The following is a 13,585-nucleotide window of genomic DNA, read 5'->3' on the forward strand; positions in this document are numbered from 1 at the left end:
GCACGCGATTCACGCGCTGGGTTTGACCGTCCGTCTGCGGATGATCCGCAGTCGACATGGAAAGCTGGCTCCCAAGAAGTGTAAACACTTCTTGCCACAGGTGCGCTGTGAAGCGCGGGTCTCTGTCCGACACGATGTCGGTCGGCATGCCATGGTGTTTGAACACCATGTCGACGAGCAGACGGGCCGTCTCCTTCGCGGTCACCTCTGCTGGCACCGCAGCAAGATGTACCATCTTGCTGAAGCGGTCGACGAAGACCGCAACACCGGTATTCCCTCCGCTGTCCGGGGGAAGACCAAAGATGAAGTCCAAATACATGGACTTCCAACACTCCGACGGAGTCGGTAGTGATTACAATGGAGCCTGCGCGAATGGCGCAGGCTTTACGCGTTGACATACCTCGCAAGCACGGATGTACTTGCGCACCCACTTATACTGGTGGTGCCAGTAGAAGTCGCGCGTGAGAAGGACGTAAGTCTTCTCACGTCCGAGATGTCCCGCAGTCGGGGCATCATGATACTCGTACATGATCCTGAGTCGCAGGTCATGGTCATTTGGCACGACAACGCGATCCGCGTTGTCGTCGACTGCATTGTAAAGCAGTAGTCCGTCGTGCACCCGATATCGGTGTGCACGCGCACGAAGGTGTTTGGGCAACTTCTGACGAGCCTTGTCAGAAGGTGTTGTGCCATAGGCCAACAAGAGTTTCGCGTCCGCGTCGTGCGCGTACGCGGCCTTCACATCATCCAACAGGGACGATGTGAGTTTGCTTGATCGCATGACGTCAATGGCTTTGACATCAGCAGCTTCCGCGTAGTCCGGCCGACGTGATAACGCGTCGGCCACTACATTCAATCTTCCGGGTTTGCATTCACCTGGAAGTTATACTCCGCAAAGAATGAGAGCCATCTCGCCATTCTTTGTGAAATGTGTGGCGACTTCACTGCGGTACGCAGTGAAGCATGGTCGGTGTAGACCACAAACGGTCTACTTCCAAGCAAATACACTCGGAACTTTGCGAGTGCGTATTTCATGGCAAGGAGTTCCTTGTCATGCACCGGATAGTTGCGCTCAGCTGGCTTCAGCTGACGCGACTAGTAATAGACAACACGATCACGGCCCCCGTGATCGTGCTGCATCAACGCACATCCGATCGCGAAGTCGGATGCGTCACACACGACGTGGAATGGACGATCTTGGTCAGCCACTGCCAAGATCGGCGCCTCAGTTAAACCCCGCTTGACTGCATCGAATGCCTTTTGGCAATCGGGTGTCCAATTCCACACAGCTTCTTTTCTTAAGAAGCTGTGACAGCGGGTGGATCTTGCCCGCATAGTCCTCCACGTATTTGCACAAGTACGTGGCCAAGCCAAGGAACTGCCTCAGTTCCTTGACACTTGAAGGCGTTGGCCATTCATTGATCACTCTGACCTTTTCCGGGTCAGGGCGAACACCATTCTTCCCTACGAGACACCCGAGGACGGGTATCTCGCTCGCCCCGAAGATACACTTCCTCAGGTTCGCATAGAGCTTATGCTTTCGCATAAGCTCAAGTAGCTGCCGGAGATGCACCCTGTGCATCTCCACGTCGGTCTTCCCGTCCACAGCCCGGCTGTGGATGAATACATCATCGAAGTAGCTCGGTGCGAAGTCGCGCACCGAGCGCAACAAGTGCGTCACGCACCTGTTGAAAGTCGCAGGGGCATTCTTAAGCCCCTGTGGCATTACTAGCCATTCCCAGAGCATGCCGCTTGGCGTGCTCACTGCCGTGAGAGGGATATCGCTCTCACGCATTAGGATTTGATAAAATCCATCTCGCAAGTCGAGAGCACTGTAAACGGTGCTCCCGGCCATCGAATCGATGATAACATCTTTTCGCGGTATCGGCGTCTGCGCCGGTACCGTCGCATCGTTCAGCTTGTTGTAGGCATGAACGATGCGCCATCCGCCCTGTGGCTTCTTGACTCAGAACGTCGGAGCACTGTGCGGGGACTTTGATTCCCGCACTTGTCCTGCTTTACGACGACTTTCAAAGAAGTCGTCGATCGCGTTTACTTGTTCTCGCGGCAGTAGCCACTGCCGCGTAACACAATACTTTGTGCCCGGCACGAGATCAATCTCGTGCTGAATACCCTTATCCTGCGGAAGCTCCGCAGGAATGTCTTCCGGGAGTACGTCTTTGTACTCCCTCAACAATTCGTAATAGGGACTCGACTTCAGCGAGTCCCAACCTTGTTCCTCGAAGCGCTCTCGCTTGTCTTCGCACTGAGAGTGTCTTCACTCTCAGTGGTACTTCCCATGAAGAGCTGCCTCAGCTCTTCGCTCTCGCACTCCGTTATTTCGCTGTCCGAGAACGCAGACTTGCTCGATGCGTCCATCGTGCAAGTCGCGTGAAGCGCTTCCAGCTCATGGCTGGAAGCGAAGTCAACTCCGACGCCGTCGTCGGAGGACTAGCGAGTTCCATGTCACGATACTGGAATCCAGTATCGGTGCGCGTCAAGACGCTTAGCGTCTTGACATTCGGCGTCACCGCCGCAGTCTGCCCAGCAGACTGCTCTTGTTGCGTCTCGGTCCCGGACCGAGACTTGCGCAGCGTTTTCCGCTTGCGCCGTCTTCTTGTTGTGCGGAGCCGGGCTCCGCACAGTTGTTCTTCGGTCCAGGCCCGGCCGTGGACAGTCGTTCGCCGGCGGACCCTGTCCGCGGGCGCGCGGTATCAAGCCCGGCTTGATCGCATGAGCGCTTCGTCGTGCAGCCCGGCTGCACGACAGCATACAAATTGCGTCAGTACGGGACGTTTGCAACCGTCCGTACTGTTTGCAGCGTCAACTCCCGGAGTTGACACGCCGTTGTCACCTCGACGCCAGTTATTGGCGGAGCCCCTCATGACCGAGGGTGCGTCGGCTCCCGGAGCCGACGCGTCGTTGTCGACCTGACCGCTTCGGGTCAGGGACTGTCCCTTACACGCTTGAACGTGGGTGTTGGTTCCCGGAACCAACATATCTTTTTCTTCTGACGTCGGCAGCATTGCCGACGTGGGTCTCACTTGTGCGCGCCCTCGCGCACTTCTTGGGCACTCCGGGACAGCAGCATTAAGCGCTGTCTCGACTGATGAGCCGCGCGCACCTGCTGGTGCGTGCGCTGCGGTAACGTGGCCATCGCTCTCTGTTCCGCTGTCGCGGCCAAAGCGCACGAGCGTGCGCTTCTTCCAGTCTATTACCGGGTCATGCCGTGCAAGCCACGGCATGCCCATTACTACGTCGAACTTATCGTCCAGGTCCAGGACGATAAAGTGCTCGACAAACACTCGTTGTTTGTACGAGTAGCGCACGTTCACGACGCGCTTCTCGGTCTTCACGATGGCACCTGTTGCCAGTCGTACCTCCAGAAGACTTCGAGGTGTATCTACCTCCTCGAAGTCAAGTCTCGACAGGCTTCGTAGTCGAACAAAGTTGTTCGACGCGCCTGAATCTACCAAAGCTCGAAGAGAGTCACTCGCTCTCTTCGAGTAAACCTTCAAGATGACTAGGTTCGGCCTGTCATCTTGTTTCTTGCAGTGAGAGCTGGTCTCACTGGGGCTGCAGTCTCAGTGTCGCGTGCCCGATGTCGGCACGCGCGACTGCATTACCAGTAGGGCGCCCCGCGCCTACTGGATGTTCGCGTTTTTGTTGATCCGCGGCGATGCCTAACATCGCCACGACGGCCACCTCCAGGGGTATGGGAGCTGTGCACTCCCGTGCAAAGTGACCGATCCTTCCGCAACGGAAGCATCGCACGTTACCTCCCTGCTGCTGGTAACCAGCAGTTGTTGCGTTCGAGAGGTCCATTGGTTCTGGACCTCCCGTCCTCGCTACCGGGCGCGGTTGCGACCTCGGCACGTTCACATGCAGTTTAGCCTGCCGCAGGCTAAACTCTTATTGCATGGCAAGAGTAATTGCAGCTTCGAGAGTACTCGGGTACTCTCGGAAGAGATAGGTCTTCACAGGCCCATCTCTAAGCCCCTTCATGAACGTGACGACCTTGGTCGCCTCGTCAATTGGTTAGTCACGATATTTGATACCAAATATCGTGCGCGCTGCGCGTAAGCATGGACGTCATGCTTACCCTGCTGAAGGTCGAGGAACTCCGCCCTCGACCGGAACTCGTTTTGCGGGGGCTCCTCTTTGAACACTTCGTACGTGCTGAAGCACGTAGGATCGGAGAGTCGGCGTCCATACGCCCAACTCCTTGCGCGTCCGCCAAGGCAGGACATGGCGAACGCGACCTTCGACAGCGGGTCGACGATGCGTCGAGCCGCTATGGCTGTGTCGAGCTCGACAAGCCATCGGAGGAGAGGCTCGCCCTCTCTTCCCACGTAATTGCTTACGCTCAACTTTAATGGTTGAGCACGCGGTGTCGTCCCTGACGACGCCGTAACTGAGGAAGCAGCGTCACGCTGCTCCTTCATGATGAACCCCAGAGCAACACCATGTTGCTCCGTCGGCGATAGCGTACGCAGCATTGTAGCTATCGCCGCTTCTCCAATGACTGTTGACAGTCGTTGGAGGGCTTCCCACTCTGGGTCAGACAGGTGGGGCAGTCTGCGCGTGCAACATTCGTTGCAGGCGTATTGGAGCTCTCCATGGGCACCTCCGTGCTCATGTGGTTCTCGGCTCCGCGTTCGCACACCGCGTACGAACGTCAAGCAGTCGGTCGTTGGACGGACTACAAAGTGCTACCAGGTGTAGTGGGTCTAACTTGACTCACTACTTTAGCTTACACGTTGCGCAACGTGTATGAGGAAGCGTAAGTACTTAGTAATTACTTAGGTTAATTATATTTGAATACACAAATATAAGTTAACTTAGACAAGACTCCAAGTAGCTAGTTTAAGGTAAAATGAGAACTGTATTGTTTGTAAATTGATCTTCCTCTAAAATCTGCTAAAAACTGTTTATCATCTATGAAAGGGTTGACAGCGGCTGGCTGTCAGAGCCCCGCTAATATGCATGACTCTGATTGGTAGAAAGATGCTGCTTTCTACCAATAGGATCTTTTGGGTATGTGTGGACCACTCACTTGTGGTGGTCCACTTCAATGTATCCATCGGTGTGTCTTACACCAATGTGAGGAAGTATCCAAAACGTTTAACAGATAACCAATCTGTTAAATTCACAAGTGGCTTGCAGCCACTTGTACGTGTAACCCCGTTACAAAAGGCTTCTGGCAGTTGCCATTGGCCGAGGATTCTCAGGAGATCTTCAGCATTAAGACCGATGAAGGAGTGTATACTCCGACCCGGGTTCCCCAAGGTGCTGTCGACTCTGCAATGCACTTCCAGTCAACGATGCAGGAAGTCTTCGGGGACATGATGAGCCACAACCTGCTGGTCTATGTGGACGATGTAGTTTTAGCACGCGCCGACGCATGATGAGTTCCTCATGGTGCTGGAGAAGTTCTTCCAGCGCCTGCGTGAAAGCAACCTGAAGTTGAACGTCTCGAAGAGTGAGCTGTATGCTCAAGCTGTCACGTGGTGTGGCAAGATTGTAGATGGGTCCGGCGTGATGCATGACCCATCCCGAGTAAATGCACTGCAGACTCTCCCACTGCCAACCAATGCAGGTGAATTGCAGCACTTCTTGTGCGCTGCTAACTGGCTTCGTGACTCGATCGTTGACTACAGTCGTGCTGTGGCTCCGCTTCAGGAGAAGTTTGATGAAGTGATGACGGGTCACAACCGCAAGAAGCGTCATGCGGTTAGCGTTGCTGTGACTTGGACGTCAGCCGAGGAGCAAACGTACAAGGCCTTCCTGGATAGGCTTGCATCTTCCGTGACGCTGTCGTTCCCAGATGATGATGCGACTGTATGTTTGAGCACGGATGCAAGCGATCGAGGCTGGGCTGTTATTGTTACGCAAGTGCGTGATTGGAATAGCGAAGTGCCTATGCATGAGCAGTGCCATGAGCTTCTCTTTTGCAAGGGAGGGTCATTCAAGGGGCCCCAACTCAATTGGTCAGTGATCGAGAAGGAGTCATACCCCATTGTGTTGGCATGCACGGAGCTGGAGTACCTGCTACAAAGCGCCCAGGGCTTTCGAATCTTCTGTGATCACTCCAATCTTATTCAAGTATTCTGCCCCAGCAAGGAAGTAAAGCAACACGTGCGAGGTAAGCTGCAGCGGTGGACAATGAAGCTGACAGGCTACAACTATGACATCGAGCATATCAACGGCACTGACAACCATTGGGCTGACATGGTCTCGAGGTGGTTGTGTCGACAAGAGGAGCCTGCGTTCGTTCGAGTCAAAGCGGTCCGGACCCGCTCGAGCCAAGGCAGCGGTAGCTCACTCCGCCCACTGCAGGATGAGGGATTTGCTTGGCCATCGGTGGATGAGGTCCTGCGTGTGCAGTAGCGACATGTCAGCAAACTGACAGCCACGCATGAGCAGATTGACGGGATGATCTACGTCGAGGGCAAACTGTGGATTCCGAAGCAAGAGCGTGATCTGCTCGCGCGGATTCTGGTTGTCGCCCACTGTGGGATCCAGGCCCATCGTGGAGAGCAGGTGATGATTGCGCACCTACAGCACAAGTATGCTATTGAGCGTCTGCTGTCCCATGTGAAGAACTTTGTGAGCAAGTGTTTGCTGTGCAAGCACCTGAAGGGAGGCAAACTCATTCAGCGACCATGGAGTCAGCCCAGGTCGTAACGAAGTACTGCACATGGACTATTTGTCGATGGATGATTCGTATGGCCCCACCAAGTACGTACTCGTCCTAAAGGACGAGCTCACGCATTTCTGCGAGCTCATCCCGTGCGACCCTCCTACTAGTACTGCAGTGGCAGCCACAGCTATGCTAGACTGGTACAAAAGGTTCGGCATGCCAGCCATGTGGATGTCGGATCAAGGAACACACTTCAAGAATGAGCTCATGGCGGAGTTGAGGCAGCGTCTGAAAGGCGTCAACACATTTGTGCCCGTGTACACCCCATGGGTCAACGGTACAGTTGAACGATTGAATCGCGACATTTTACATGTTGTTCGAGCCCTGCTGCTGGAGCTGCAGCTTGACACACGGAACTGGGAGTATCTCTTGCCGGTGGTACAGGCGAATCTCAACCACACACCGGTCCTTTCGCTCGGCGGGGTGGCGCCTACTGAACTGTTTACGGGGCTGCCATGCCCACCGCCATTGGACACGATACTATTACCAGATGCAGACAAGCCTCTTCAACGCGTTGACATGACCACAGTACATGAAGAACTTGAGCGACTCCGAGTTGGGTTAGCGGAGATGCATTCAGAGGTGGCGGACAAGAAGGAGCGTCGCCGACTGTACCAGCAGAGTGAAAAGCACGGCACACTGTGTAACTTCTCGGTCGGTGACTACGTGTTGTGGTCGCGTGTGGACTCGCGGCTGCGGGGTGGCAAACTGCTAGTGCGCTGGGTGGGTCCGTTCCGTGTCACAGAAGCCCGGCCGCATTCTTTCATGGTGCAAAACCTACTCAATGGAAAGGAGTATGAAGTACATGGCTCACGATTGAAGTTCTTTCAAGACTCGTCCCTCAACGTGAGCGAGGAGCTCGTTGAGCACGTGGCTAATCAAGGCATCGTGCTTGGTGTCGATGCAATTGTCGGGCACCGCATCAACCCCGAAACTGCCAAGAAGGAGCTACTGGTGTCCTGGACTGGCTTGGAAGCCATCGAGAACTCGTGGGAGCTGCTGGAGGTGATGCTTCGTGACGTACCGACCAAGGTACAGCAGTATGCAGCAGCCAGCGATGATGCTTCCCTACTGAGGTGGTGCGCCTGGTGTGCATACTTGGTATCAGCTTTAGGGGGCAGTGTGGTGACCTGACTGTGAAACCTGATAACCAAGTCCAGAGAACAAAGTGTGACAGTGCGGGAACGAGGACGAAGAACGGCAAGGTGATCGAGTGCGTCGTGGATGCACTACGGCACAAGCAGGCAATGAAGAAGGCGGGCGACGAAGTGAGCGAGGTCGCAGAGCGCGCGGTGTGTGGCCCCACGGCGCTCAGGGAGAAGATGAGAGAAGACGACGCTACGAGGGAGAGCGTCTGCGTGTATGCGTGTGCGGGTGCTGCAGAAGTGTGGCAGGCCCAAGTGCGCGTGGTGAAGGCAATGGCGTCGGTGGCTGAGCAACGACGCGACAGCAGGATGAAGCTCCAAGGTGCCCAAGGGGACCACGAGCAGGTAGGCAGTGAAGACAGCGTGCTGGTAGGTCCTGTAAAGCTTTCAGAATTCAATTAGCTTTCTCAGGAACAAGCGGCCTTACCATACTCCTCCGTTCTCGCTAACCAGACGTATTCTAAGCGCTGCGCGCTCGTCCAGGAACGCGATGAAGAGGTGGTTGTGCGTCGGCATCGGCGCCCCCAGCCACCGCCCCTGCTGCGCGGGCGTGGTGAAGTTCAGCAGCCCGAGCTCGAGCGAGAGGCGGTCCAGCGCGCGCAGGTGGAGCATCGTGTCCACGCGCGAGACGCGACGACAAACAGTCGTCGGCGCGATCTCTCGTGCTGCTCCAGAACGAGGAGCTGCCACGAGACGCTATTGAATTACGCTGTCGTGGATCACGTCAGTATTCACTTGATACATGCCGTCTTTCACGACGGTAATGACCAGTGTTAATCCACTGGCGGAATGTCGGGGTTCGGAGTCCGGGGTAGGGGCTGCTGGCCGTCAATATTGGCATGATGCCCGTGTTGGAACCACTTCAGCTACCGCCGCAACTGCACGGCGCTGCGCCACGACTTCAATGCGCTGCAGGTCTGCGCAAGACCTGCAAAAGCAGATTAGTCACTACACGTTCACGCCATTTGTTACCCCTGTTTTTGTCCGATTTTTGCTGCGTCAGATTTTCTTCCTAGCCAGATCTCTGTGACTTAATATCCCATCGAATATCATGAGATATGAAAATTTTATTCAGCAAAACACTTAGAGTTTGTATGCTTTTGCTTGGTGTGTGCAACAAATGCCACCCATGCCGAATTAATCCCCGCAGGGCTGTCCGTACTTCGTACTTAAGCACCACCAGGAATATTAAGATAAAAATGTTGTGTCACCTGATCTCTGCACCGTTTTTGCCGTGTTGCATTGAGGCCGTGTTGCGGTGAACCGTGGTTTACGGTACCGACTAACCTTTGTTATCACCTTCTACTTGTTATGACATACAGCAGTGATATAGCCAATCAGAGCCCGCGCGGGGGACCTCGGTGCACCCTTTGTTATCACATACAGGCCTCGAACTGTATGTTTCGGAGCTCATTTTTGCCATCCGATGGCTCACACGCAGCGCGGCGCTGAGCGCCGACGTCCAAAAGGACGCCGTCGTAAGGCGAAGACGCACACTGTTTCATCCTTCCCCGCGTCACAAAGGTCTTCGACCATTTTGTTGCCTACAATGATATCGAGAAGACTATCAACCCTTCTGTCCTGAGCTGCCAGCGGCTAAATTGGACGAAGTTCTCAGTGCAGGATGTCTAGATACCGGTAAGGCGGTAGGTGCTTTCAGCCTGGACGATGATTTTGACGATATGTTCCGGGCTGTAGCAGAGCCTAACATCCAATACTGTAGACTGTATTTGATTCCTCCCTGCATTAGAGGTGTGAATGTTCAGCCTCTGAACGTTCGCGATACCTCTACTACGGAGGTTTGATTTTGCTGTTTCTGAACCTCTTCAAGCCTCCTTTTACCCCTCCCTGAACCTCCCGCATGGGTACACTAGACTTCAGCATGCACATACAGTTTTGAAGTATGTAAGTACCTCGAAAGCTATCGAAATGATACTTCATTACCATTATGGAAGGCTGGCAACCAACTCACTGCCAGACGCCGCAGAGTGGCGATCTACGTCGAGGTCCTCCTGTACCATGAGCGCATCGCCGTGCGCATCGCTCACTTTCATTCGGTCCTGCGTCGGCATCAGCACTACCGGTGCAAGCAGCTAGATCGCAGCTCGAGCACACCCCAACTATTAGCAATGGTATTCTTTCGCCGCTTCAGCCACAACTGCAGCTCCGTCCACAACAGCAACAGCAGCCGTCCCATCAATCGCAGCAACACATTTCAACAAACAGTCGATCGAGCACAATATGATGTCGGCCTGCAGCTAGTCTGAGAAGTGCGGATGACAACGTGATGCGCCGTACGTTGCTCGAAGACGTCGTCCAGTACGTTGCATATCATGGCGTAGCTCAACTCAGGACACCTTGAACAGCATATCGAGGCGAACTTGGCCAGCACTGCGAAAGGCTACCTGGTGGGGCTAGGCAACAGTACTCCTCATCGGCTCCTACGTGCCACTCGCTAATGCGGAGAGTGCCGCCGCGCTGACAGGATCAGAATGGCTGGGTAGTGTTTCTTACACAATCGCGTAGTATAGTTTTTCCAAGTCAAAATCATGCGGAGGTTCACGGTGCGTTTAAAACGACTTTACCGCCCGTAAACGTTCAGATCGTAAACCGATTGTGAAGCTGAACGTTCACAGCCCTACCCTGCATTCAATCGTGCGGTTCCGATAGACAGGACATAAAATATCTGGTCTATAATATGTTGGTACACTAAAGTGTATGTGATAACAAAGGTTAGTCGGTACATGTAATTCACCTGATGTTGTCGGCCGTTCTTAACAGAGGTAGATCGGTATCGCTGGGATACCAAGGTCCAATTGTGCACGAAACAGGCGAGTATCACGGTGCAACCGATCTACGGTTCTGATGAGAATGAAATTCACGGTTCACGTGATTTTTCGATTGTCATTTTCCGGTTACTTCCCGCCTCTCATGCGAGGCCCTCACCCCACTCATTTATCCCCCTCTTTGGGCTCGCGCTCGCTCAAGCATGGGCCTGGATAGCGTTGCTGAGTTAGATGAGCAGACGCTCTTTGGTGGTGATAGTGACCTCGTCGACGAGCGCTTTGGCAACAGCGCTTCGGAAGGCGAACTCTTTGGCGACAGCGCTTCGGAAGGCGAACTCTTTGCCTGGACAGCCCAGTGTTGGAAACACCTGCGCGTTTTGTCTTTGAGTTCCGCCAAAATACATGTAGGTGCAATGCACTAGCGATTTATGAAAACGTTGCGCGGACCGCTTCGTGATGGCCGTTGCGGCGATGTACCGGTTTTCCGCATTGCCAGTGGACGCTACGACACAGTACAATAGGTACATGTACATGTACAGTACTAGTACACCATTTCTGGATCAAATTGAGATTGTCACGATCAAAACGATCAGCCTCCGCAAAGCAATAGAAAGGTCAACAAATCGTACAAATCATCCTCTATCTTCTCGTTTCGGAATTACAGGTTTCCATGCTGAATCTGCAATGATGGGACCAAAAAAACTGCGAGGTTACAATATCTGCACAGGTTGCGCATAGACGCTAATGTACTGCTTGTTAATGAAGAATGTTACGATATAGCTGAGTTTGCGCTGGATACGGAGAGAGACATTTTCCCGCAACGATCTCACTAATTCAGTACATCTCGCCAAACACATGTGGCGAATCTTGTGCACTTGCAGACTCCCGCTCACTCTGTGTTCGCGGTAGATATCTGATGGCAGTTGCAGATTCAGCGGGGAAACCTGTACATGATTCTCGTTTTGAACAGGGAAATTCTCAGAAATGGTGTACCGACTAACCTTTGTTATCACCTTCTACTTGTTATGACATACAGCAGTGATATAGCCAATCAGAGCCCGCGCGGGGGACCTCGGTGCACCCTTTGTTATAACATACAGGCCTCGAACTGTATGTTTCGGAGCTCATTTTTGCCATCCGATGGCTCACACGCAGCGCGGCGCTGAGCGCCGACGTCCAAAAGGACGCCGTCGTAAGGCGAAGACGCACACTGTTTCATCCTTCCCCGCGTCACAAAGGCCTTCGACCATTTTGTTGCCTACAATGATATCGAGAAGACTATCAACCCTTCTGTCCTGAGCTGCCAGCGGCTAAATTGGACGAAGTTCTCAGTGCAGGATGTCTAGATACCGGTAAGGCGGTAGGTGCTTTCAGCCTGGACGATGATTTTGACGATATGTTCCGGGCTGTAGCAGAGCCTAACATCCAATACTGTAGACTGTATTTGATTCCTCCCTGCATTAGAGGTGTGAATGTTCAGCCTCTGAACGTTCGCGATACCTCTACTGCGGAGGTTTGATTTTGCTGTTTCTGAACCTCTTCAAGCCTCCTTTTACCCCTCCCTGAACCTCCCGCATGGGTACACTAGACTTCAGCATGCACATACAGTTTTGAAGTATGTAAGTACCTCGAAAGCTATCGAAATGACACTTCATTTCCATTATGGAAGGCTGGCAACCAACTCACTGCCAGACGCCGCAGAGTGGCGATCTACGTCGAGGTCCTCCTGTACCATGAGCGCATCGCCGTGCGCATCGCTCACTTTCATTCGGTCCTGCGTCGGCGTCAGCACTACCGGTGCAAGCAGCTAGATCGCAGCTCGAGCACACCCCAACTATCAGCAATAGTATTCTTTCGCCGCTTCAGCCACAACTGCAGCTCCGTCCACAACAGCAACAGCAGCCATCCCATCAATCGCAGCAACACATTTCAACAAACAGTCGATCGAGCACAATATGATGTCGGCCTGCAGCTAGTCTGAGAAGTGCGGATGACAACGTGATGCGCCGTACGTTGCTCGAAGACGTCGTCCAGTACGTTGCATATCATGGCGTAGCTCAACTCAGGACACCTTGAACAGCATATCGAGGCGAACTTGGCCAGCACTGCGAAAGGCTACCTGGTGGGGCTAGGCAACAGTACTCCTCATCGGCTCCTACGTGCCACTCGCTAATGCGGAGAGTGCCGCCGCGCTGACAGGATCAGAATGGCTGGGTAGTGTTTCTTACACAATCGCGTAGTATAGTTTTTCCAAGTCAAAATCATGCGGAGGTTCACGGTGCGTTTAAAACGACTTTACCGCCCGTAAACGTTCAGATCGTAAACCGATTGTGAAGCTGAACGTTCACAGCCCTACCCTGCATTCAATCGTGCGGTTCCGATAGACAGGACATAAAATATCTGGTCTATAATATGTTGGTACACTAAAGTGTATGTGATAACAAAGGTTAGTCGGTACATGTAATTCACCTGATGTTGTCGGCCGTTCTTAACAGAGGTAGATCGGTATCGCTGGGATACCAAGGTCCAATTGTGCACGAAACAGGCGAGTATCACGGTGCAACCGATCTATGGTTCTGATGAGAATGAAATTCAACGGTTCACGTGATTTTTCAATTGTCATTTTCCGGTTACTTCCCGCCTCTCATGCGAGGCCCTCACCCCACTCATTTATCCCCCTCTTTGGGCTCGCGCTCGCTCAAGCATGGGCCTGGATAGCGTTGCTGAGTTAGATGAGCAGACGCTCTTTGGTGGTGATAGTGACCTCGTCGACGAGCGCTTTGGCGACAGCGCTTCGGAAGGCGAACTCTTTGGCGACAGCGCTTCGGAAGGCGAACTCTTTGGTGACAGCGCTTCGGAAGGCGAACTCTTTGCCTGGACGGCCCAGTGTTGGAAACACCTGCGCGTTTTGTCTTTGAGTTCCGCCAAAATACATGTAGGTGCAATGCACT

General features: G+C 53.5%; 1 protein-coding gene across 1 annotated transcript; it reads left to right on the forward strand.

Annotated features, from left to right (window-relative positions):
• Positions 1–7,950: 7,950 nt before the first annotated feature.
• On the forward strand, positions 7,951–8,250 carry IUM83_18784 (uncharacterized protein; the record flags this gene model as incomplete). Its single annotated transcript, XM_067943797.1, has 1 exon — positions 7,951–8,250. The coding sequence occupies one exon, from the start codon at positions 7,951–7,953 to the stop codon at positions 8,248–8,250; it is 300 nt and encodes a 99-aa protein (XP_067792278.1).
• Between the last annotated feature and the right edge of the window lie 5,335 nt (positions 8,251–13,585).

Source organism: Phytophthora cinnamomi, assembly GCF_018691715.1.
Source record: "Phytophthora cinnamomi strain GKB4 chromosome Unknown Contig36, whole genome shotgun sequence".
NCBI lineage: Eukaryota > Oomycota > Peronosporomycetes > Peronosporales > Peronosporaceae > Phytophthora > Phytophthora cinnamomi.